General features: G+C 46.2%; 1 protein-coding gene across 1 annotated transcript in view; it reads left to right on the forward strand.

Moving 5' to 3' along the window:
* Nucleotides 1–7545, forward strand: part of LOC104370887 (deubiquitinase DESI2) — a 60042-nt gene extending 52497 nt beyond the window's left edge. The window contains exon 5 of the mRNA XM_086613611.1: nt 7303–7545. Within this exon, the coding sequence (XP_086469737.1) occupies nt 7303–7545 (243 nt within the window). The remainder of the gene's footprint in view (nt 1–7302) is intronic.
* The last annotated feature ends 2220 nt before the right edge of the window (nt 7546–9765 follow it).

Consider the following 9765-nt stretch of genomic DNA (forward strand, 5'->3'; position numbering starts at 1 on the left):
ATGGAGCCTTTGAGTCTTTGTGTGTGCAAATTCCTGAGGACAGATGCCTCCTTTCCACAAATGAAGATGGCGAGGAAGATCCGTGTCTTTTTCGCCACTGCCTGTTGATAAATGAAAAGTGTCAGGAGTGTAAATGAACTGTCTAAGTGTGTTGATAGGCTTTTGAAACTGGAACCTTTTGCTTAGGAGTCCTGCCAACACTGCCAGACAGAAGGTGTTTCCCTGTTCCTATGAGTTCCTGTATTCTCTCTTCTCATTGTATTTCCATCCGCAGTAACGTGCTGCTCATCAACGTTAGGAAACAAGGCTTGAGACTGAAACACAGGATTTTCTTGGGTAGTTATTCAGCAAAGAATTGATGCTCTTGACATCCATCCCTCTATGCATATAGATTGGCCTGGGTCACGTTCAGCATGTCCATAACACTGGAAAGGATGAACCTGTTAGGCAACAGCTGTTCTCAGCCACCAGTCTCGAAACAGCACCTGCCAGGAGAAGGCAGTTCCTTTTCACGCCATCATGATAATATGAATGAATTGCATTTGCTCATTCATTTGGTGGGAGAGTTATTATTTTAAATGTCACTAACAAGGCCAGACTTGATTATACTTAGTATTCCCAAAGTGGTCATCTGTTATGAGGCCACTTGGTGCCTACCTTGTCCTCCTGCAGCTGCTGGCTGTACGTGTAAGTGCTGGTTACAAGGAACTTAATGCTCAAAGGGGGTATTGCCATACTCCAGTGTTGGTACATAACTGATCAGTGATGCTGCTCATAATTCAGCTCTGAATGTGTTCATCAAGATGTCACATTTGCAGCCACTGTGCCTCTCCACCGGTGGTCTGGCTAGTGAAGCTGAAAGAGTGCTGTGAGTGCTGAGGTGCTATAAGCCAGCTGTCTTGTTTGATCCAGAGCTATCTACTCCATCATCTCTGTTCTGGGCATCTCTCTGCATGCAGACTCCTGCATAGAGCCAACTCTGTCCTACCACCACAGCACCACAGTTGTCACTGACATGTTACAACTAGCATCATAAGGGGAGCAAGACTGTGGGTATTAGTCCCTCCTTTCTATGTTTTCCCTTTTTCTCACTCCTGGTTAGTCTCAGGCAGATGGTGCAGATGCTGCTTCTGCTTTACATGACAGAAACACCAGCAGACCTGGAGAGGACCCATAGGAGTGGCAGTGCCCTGCCTGCTGTGGAACAAAAAGGAATTGCACAGGAGAATGGGGGCATTTTACACAGTGGCTTAAATTCATTTAAAAGGTTTTTCCCTTCCTCTCTTTGACTCAGGATGCTACCTCCCAGAACACAGCCTTGTTACTGAGATCATGCAGCCTCTTCTACAGTTTCTCAGCTGTACCCTTTCCTCTGCAAGACATAGGCCATTCCTGGCTCTGCTGAACACGTGCTGCTTGCAGCTTCATGGCCCAGTGGCACCTCATCTATTCTGCTGATCCCTACAGGCTAGTTATATTCCCTAGAGATTGTCGTTTTTACACAGTAACTATATAATAAATCTGTTTCAAGCGATTGATCCTAGCATGCCAGCTCCACCAAGGTCAGACTTGTGCTTTCAGGTGTGCTGCTAAGGCTGCATGTCAGTTCTCTTTTAGGAAAGTTATTTTCATCATACACACCATGTGCATTGGCCGATCAGGAGTGCAGAGCTAGAGGTATGTTCCTCACTGATGTGCTCAGGCTCCTTTATCTCTGCGAGCACTGGAGAGTTACACTGCCAGTTTAGTTTTTGCAAGGTAGTAAAAAAGATGTCCTTGTGTGTTGGCTTAATGGTTTATTCCAGATGTATCCAAGTACTAATTTCATTGTGTTACCATGTTTCTCTTTCTATGTATGTTTTTTGGCTGCCCTAGCAGTCTGCAAGCTTTGTCTGGGCAGGTGAACTGGCTTGTATCTAATGGCCTTGCTCTGAAATTCTGATAAGCGTCATCTGTGCTATATTGTCGAGGCCTCATAGGAGCCAACTCATGCAAACACTGGAAAGATTCCCCTTGGGCTCTAAAGGCTTTGCTCTTAAGCTGCTGTGGGGTGTGTGTTAGACTCCTCAGGCACCAATAAAAGCCTTTTGCATTCTCTAACACACACCATGGGGAATACTGTACAGTAGCTCAAATGGATACACGCCCCATGTGGATGCCACCTCATTTTTAGCAAGGCCGCTAAGTGGAAGTGGCAGTGGGCGGTTCAGCAGATGTTCAGTGCTGAACTCTCTGAGCCTCAGCTTGAAGACAAGAATTGAAGTAGCTAGCATGTATTGTTTGAGGAATGTAATATTGCCTCTGCATATCTTGATTTTCATGGATCGGAGCACCATATGGTGCCTTTGGGAGGGTGCACTTAAAAAGAATTCCTAAGTGCCTTGAGTTATACTTCTGTGCATGGCCTGAATTGCCCCGGTATGTCATCTGGCACAATGCAGAACCTATTGCATTCGAGAGCTTTCTCTTAGAATCTACAACTCATCAGCCCTTCACTTTGTTTTGAAAGGGGCTCAGCCTGTTAGACCATCTCAGATAATGTCTAGCATATGCCCATAGACTCAAAGCCCTCACAAAATGCAGCACATTATCACAGAATCATAGAATGGTTTGGGTTGGAAGGGACCTTAAAGATCATCTAATTCCAGCTTGCCTGCTGCAGGCAGGGACACCTTCCACTAGACCAGGTTGCTTAAAGCTTCATGCAACCTGGCCTTGAACACCTCCAGGGATGAGGCATCTACAACTCCTCTGGGAAACCCGTTCCAGTGTTTCACCACCCTCACTGTAAAAAATTTCTTCCTTAGATCTAATCTAAATCTATCCTCTTTAAGTTTAATGCCATTGCCCCTTGTCCTATCACTACATGCCCTTGTCAAAAGTCCCTCTTCAGCTTTCTTGTAGGCCCCCTTTAGGTACTGGAAGGCTGCTAGGTCTCCCTGGCACCTTCTCTTCTCCAGGCTGAACAACTCCAACACTCTAAGCCTGTCTTCATAGGAGAGGTGCTCCAGCCCTCAGATAATTTTTGTGACTCTCCTCTGGACTCACTCCAGCAGCTCCATGTCCTTCTTGTGTTGGGGACTCCAGAGCTGAACACAGTATTCCAGGTGGGGTCTCACAAGAGCAGAGTAGAGGGGCAGAATCACCTCCCTCGACCTGCTGGTCACATTGATAGCATTGTCTTCTAGAAGGCAGGAGGCTCAGCTTCTTCCATTGCTGGAACGCATTTAAACCCAAGTTTCCCAGCTGCTAGGCTGTTCCCCTGCCTACAGTAAAGCTTTACAGAAAAGTATTATGGCCTTGCTGAGCAGTGATACCTTTTTCTTAGGGCACTTAGGAGAGGGAAGAGTGATGGGGTGCAGTCCTTACTCTCAGGGCAGTTTGTACATTTTAACTAGTGATTGGTTAGTGCAAAATGACACAGCTTAAGATGCTCAGAGGATCTTCTTGTATCCCAAATTAGTTGTTGATGAGTTGAAATCCTGGTGTGGATTTGACAGCTGCCTAGAAATAGCACCCAGGCTGTCAGGTCCCATTTCTCCCGCACGTTGGGCTTCAGCCACGGATGTCTGAACTGCTGTTTCCACTTGACTCTGCAGATGCCAGCTGGGTCATTCGCAGCTCTTAGGCAGTCTCCAGAAGAAGCTGCAGCGATGGGAGACCTGGCTGTCTATCACGAGGTGCCGCTCAGTGGAAGCTGCAAGTACATGCAGCCTTTGCTGAAGCGTCTACCTGAAACGGGGATGGCTCTCTCAGTGCGCCATCAGAAGCTGCCCTCACTATCCCAAATGCTGGATTTCAGTCTGTGGCAGAGACTGGCTGCCTCTGTGTGTTGAGAATAACTCACACCTTCAGGGACCTGACAGTGAGAAAAAGCTGCTCGACAATGATAGCTGGATGCTGTTCACAGGAGGTTTACAAAGCTTAGGGAAACCCTACACGGGCTGAGGTGTTCCAGGCTTTGCTACTAGTAGCCCAGCCTCTCCTATACTCCACAGGGTTTTCCATCTCAAGGGCTTTTCAGCCTCAAATAAGCTATAACTAGCCCCTGAGACATATCTCACATAGGCTTAGCCCTTCTGTGATTCTTTCTTTAAAGTTCCTTCTCCAGCCAGCTACTTATCAAAAAGCTCAGCTACTTTATCATCCAAGCTCAGGCTCCACTACAGATATGTTAAGTTTCCTGAAGGGATGGTAGTAGAACAATTTGATATGATGGTCAGGACCAGCACTTTCTGACCCATAACTGTTAGTTATTTATTTACTAACTGTGATAGGACATGTGACCCATCTCAGACAAGTTTTACCCCTTTCAAAAGAGAAAACTCCACTTGTTTGGCAAGGAACAAAAAAAAAGTAAAATCCTAAACTCTAAAAACATCTAAAAAAAGAGTTCTGTTGGTGGAAACAACAGATGGTAAGAGGGTTCTGTGAGTTTATCGTTCCAGTGAGTGGTTTTCAGTTGAGAATTGCCTTGAAGAGCTGCAGTAAGTAGATTTTTCTGTGGCTTCATACGTGATTGAAAAACACCCACTTCATCTTATTTGTGCTGTTTTAATTAAACTCAGTTGGCTTAATCCCATTGCAGTTAGGTTTATTTGATGTTTCTCCATTAGCTAAGTACTACGGGGTGCTCCAGCACAATATGCTTTATGGCAAGGAGTGGAAAACACAGGAGCAGGCTGCAGTTAGTGGCATTCCCTGCCATTGCCTTTTTGCTCCTGTTGAGCATTGTGTTTTGCTATGGAATAGTAACAAGGCTTCACTGACAAGAGGCGAGGACAGGCATGACTGAGGAAAGGGAAACTACTTTGACTACATCATTAGCCTTAAGCTCCACAAACTGCCCTTTGCTGATTGATGGCCTGATGCCCACACATCTCCGTTCTTCTTCTGGCTCTTCCTTGCCCCACTGATTCGTTCTGGGTGAAGAAGCTCCCATAAACAAAAGGCAAACACGTCAGCATTGCTTCCACATTGGGAAGTGCTATTTCAGTTGCTAAGGGATCTGCTTAGAAAAGAAAGCCAACTCTTAAAAACAGTATTTCCATTTCAGTCAGTCTTACCTTGTGCTGTTCTGTTGTTTCAGCTAATTTTCTGAAGAATCATACCCTTGTTTTGTTTACCTATTAACATCTGGGGGGAAGTCTTTATTAAGACTTACGACTGCTTGAGTCACTTTCTACACTGGCAATATGTTGCCTAAGTTCCTGGAGAGGAAGAAAGAGAAATGCTACAAAATCTAGAGGCAATTGTGCTGCATGTTTTGGCTTTGGCTCAGGTTCAATGTTCGAGTAGAACATATTGAATGCAATTTTAAAAATTCAGCAGTATTCTTGTGAAAATGATCAGATATATGTAGTGAGAAAATCAGATAGCAAATTTTCTATGAATGTGTCTTAAACACAGGTGAAGAGGTCATCTGCTTATAGGCTCAGGCAATAGCTCTAGCAATGGAAACCAGGGATCTGGATGGAGATAAAGAATTGCTAATGAAGTAATTGTCCCCAGATTAAAAATTTCAAAAATACAGATTCATATAGCTGTATCTGAGGTTAAGTAGAATGCAGCACTGGTAAGAACTGAAATAAAAGTCCTTCAGGTGTATTAGGAAAAGAATAGTCTATGCTTGCAAGTAATTTTAGCAGCTAAATGGCTCTGCTCATTCTCTGATACCTAATGATAATGTTTTCGGTTTCACACATTGATTTTTAAACAATGCATGTCAAAATAAAGTGAGTTCCGCAGTCAAATTAGCATGGTCACAGGTTTGCCGCCTTCTCCACACCTCATCAGAAATTCCACGCTGTTGGTGCAAGCTAATTCCCTTATCCTCAAGGTAACTGTTGGAGTGAGGCTTAGCTTGTTCTGCCCAGGCCATACTCATGAAGGGCCATAAGAATTACACTGCGGCATGGCCCATCCACTAGCAACTGCTCCAGTCGTGCTCCCTGAAAATCTCTTGAAACCTCTAAGCACTGCATTTCCATTGTCAATAACAAACACCTCACGAAATAATCTCTTTAGTGGATTACAGACAAACACCCTCTTAGTTTTTGCAGTAATTAGTACTAAATTAAGCATAGTTTTAGACAGAAAGAGAGTGGGAGGAAGAGCAAAGGAATTTAGTGTTGGCAGAAGGTGGAGTAAGGACAACCCTGGAACAACTAGTCCACATAAATTGTGGGCCAAGGTACGTAAATTGTGGGCCAAGGTCTGCGGGGTGCAGTTTCCTCCCTGCCTGTCTTACTCCATGGCAGACAGCGCTGAGAGGGAAGGAGAATTTGGGTATTATGACTACTGTACCTGCCAAGGACCTTAGGCTTCAGCGTACTGGTGTAGGGCCACACAGGCAGTATATTTACTAAAGACAGGCTCTTGAGGCACCCCGGCTGATCAGTTCCACATGCCTCTCCTATGTCTGGTAACAGAAATGGTAAAATGTAAAGGGAAACTTTCCTCCTGTGGCCTAAGCCAGATACAGCTACTAAAGTCTGGCACCTGTACGTACGCATGGTCAAATGCTGCAGAAGAAAAGAGCTGCCGTATGCAGCAAGTTGTTTCGTTGGGCTGAATACGAGATGACCTTGGAAAACCATACCTGTGCTAGCAGAGCGTAACCCAAATCAGTGCCAGGAGAATCTATGATGAAACACAGGCCTACTGAGAAGCTAGTATTTTTTTGTTTGTTGCTTTCTTTCCCACATTTAGGAAATACTGTATGAGGAGAAATTAAAGCTTGATGCGCTGGGCTAGGAAAAAGACCTCCAGATACTGTAACATGACTGACCCGGTGTGTCAGCCCGAGGAAGATAAGTGAGCAGCAAGAAAAATCTTTGCAGGCATCTCCATCTACCTAGTCAGGCTCAGCTTCTGGGCTCCTCAAGGTCTGGCCAGCAACAGCCTAAATATTTTTTCCAAAATTTTTGAGCTACTTGGAAGATGAGTGTCATTGTCTTGGTTGATAAGCAACAGCAGGCCTGTCCTTTTACCTATGGACTCCCTGGAGAACAGAGCGGCCAAAGCTGTTGAGGGCATGAACTGTTTTCCCCAGTCTCCGCTAGAGTGCCGACAAGGTCTGTAGCTGGCAGGGCTCCCTGTGTGTGTTGAGCAGTTGTGTAGGATTTGCATCTATAGCCATTCCTGACTGCAGATGATGCTCTCTACATTTCAAACAGCTCTCTTCTGGGCAGCATGGCATTCACTCTGCTGAGGTGGTGGTGCACGCGGGGATGACTTTGCCACCACGCATGTGTTTCAGTACTATTTATTAACCATGCTCCTTTTTGGTTTGCTCCACAGATACTGTGTGGGAAAGAGATCCCCCGCTGGGTGAACCGCCTGGCCTACTTCAGCTCGTGCATCCCCTTCCTCCAGAGCTGCCTGCCCAAGGAGTGGCTGACCCCAGCAGCCCTGCAGAGCCACATCAGCCTCGGCCTCCACAAGGAGGAGCAGGGGGACACCACAGATGAGGAGTCCCCCTCCACATCCGCAGCCCCCTCAGCCTCAGGCACATCGCGAACCTGTAGACATACGCGGGTCTAAACCGTGCCCAGTATGACCTCAGATAACATCCCTCTCTCTCTTGTACTATTTCTTTCTCACACCCTTTCGCACACCTTGGTATTTCCCTTCTCTTCTTCAATGGACAACACAGAGGAGGGAGGACCCTTTCTACTAAGGAGGTGAAGCTTCAGTCCCTTTTCCAAGGGCTGCCACTACAGTTGCTCGGCAAAATGGCTGTGAACCCCAACGCTGAACAGAGGAGTGTGGCGACTAAACTGGATTCTCCTCCCGGGTTCCCCGTGCTCCTCGATTCATGGAGAACTGCTGGCTCTCTCGGGCGTGAGAGCACGTGTACAGGCAGGGGGGCACCATACTGTGATGTTCCTTCTCTGGAACTGTTTTATCTTTTTATCTCTTCCCCCACCCATGTGAGCCCAGCAGCCTCCTCTCTATTTTGGCTGGGTTTGCCATTCCCCTATGGTGAATCTCTTGCCCACACCCAGTGAAGGAAGCAGAGTGAGAACTCAACCTTCTCATCTCTTAGACCAGCAACAAGCTCCACTAAGCCCCATCCCTTTTGTAATTATCAGGTTTCTAACTCATGTGAAGGACAAATGAAAGGTGCTGCTGTTCTACAACCACTAGTTTTCAGTACTCAAATTTGAGAGCTCAAATGACTGTCCTGCTCTTGAAAATAATAACAAAGAACCTAGAAAATGAATGTGTTACCATGGCTTTTCTTTGAGGTCAAAAGAAGATGGGGCTAGTGCTTAGAGGCAGCTACTAAGTAGGTGCAGAGATGACTGTTGACCATATTGGTGCTTTTTGGCACAGATCCCTCTCGGTTCCTCTACTTCTAGGCAGCATTCCTTTTTTTCCCCAGATTCCCTGGAGAATCTCTCTCCTAGCTGACATTTGCTGGCTGTCTTTGGCAGAATGGCCCTCCTGAGGATGAGAAGGAGGAGAGAGAATTTGTTGGGAAGATCAGTATTTCCTTCAGCTTTTCCTCCTGAACTCACAGACCTAAAATGTGGCTCTCAAGCCACCCTTCCCCAGCCTATTTTCGAGCCAAACCAAGAAGGTAAAAAATAAGTGGTGAACCCAAAGAACGTCAACCTGTTTCCTTCTCCTCCCTTTTTGGAGGTGGAGGGGGAAACCTAGGGCCACATCAGGAAAGCATGGATGACCCTTCTTATGCATGGGCCACCACGGTGCCTTCCTTTGTGTGCGCTATTTCAGTGGCATGAAAAATGGGCACAGCTGGCTCACTGGCCTCTCCAGGCTGGCTCTTGACAAGAATCTAGTCCTTGGATGTATTTATCCTTATTCCGACAGCTGACAAGAAAGCAGAGGAGGAGGAAAGGACAGGTACACCAACTCTTCCACTCGATTACCTCACTAGGAATTCTAGTCAGATGTAGGAGAGAATCAAAGGGGAAATCCACACCCCCCCTCTCCCTTACAAACCCTCTTGGCCACACAAAGGAGGACGAAAATGGATCAGGCACAATGTTGAGAGGAGGTTGCCGTTTTAGAAATGCTGTTTTGAACAGCTACTAAAAAGTCACCCTCCACCCAGGAAGAACTACAAGCCCTTAAGATGGGTGGTTGTTTCCTTTCATCGGTTGCAATAGCATGCTAAGTCCAACCAGCTGTTTCTTTAGCTCAGGTATACAGAATTGTGGGCTTCTGAAGGTCTTGGCTATGATGTACATCATGTCTGCACAGACAGCACTTAATGGTTTGTTACGTGTGCACACTCTCAGTGATGCAAGAGGCTTTGGAGAGATCTCTTGGATGGAAATAAAACTCACAGGATGGCCTTGCTCCACTGTCTCCTGAAGTGATGCATGTCTGGGCAACGAAGCCTTTACAACATGCCTCTCATTTTTATCCTCTGAGCAAATTGCTGCAAGTTCTGTGCTGAACTAAAGTCATGTTCCTTATTAATCTTGGCTACTCACAGCCAATACTGCATTGTGAGCAATTCTGCAGCTCCTGGTATGCAGTCCACCACCAATCTTGATTACCCTGGCTTGTCCTGGGATGTTTAATAAGATTTCCATCCTGTTCTCCATCCCGCTGCCCAGAAACAACGTTACACAGTGTACTGTTGCACTCTCTATTCCCCTGCAGTCATGGTCATTGCAGCCTAAACCAGCAGCGCAAGCTCAGTTTGTCTGAAGTTCCCAGGGTGCCTGCCAACAGCCAGCAGCACGTTATGTGCAGTGAATTTTAAAATCTCTTTTTAGGTCCTTC

The sequence above is a fragment of the Tauraco erythrolophus genome, chromosome 6 (genome assembly GCF_009769465.1).
Source record: "Tauraco erythrolophus isolate bTauEry1 chromosome 6, bTauEry1.pri, whole genome shotgun sequence".
Taxonomy (NCBI): Eukaryota; Metazoa; Chordata; class Aves; order Musophagiformes; family Musophagidae; genus Tauraco; species Tauraco erythrolophus.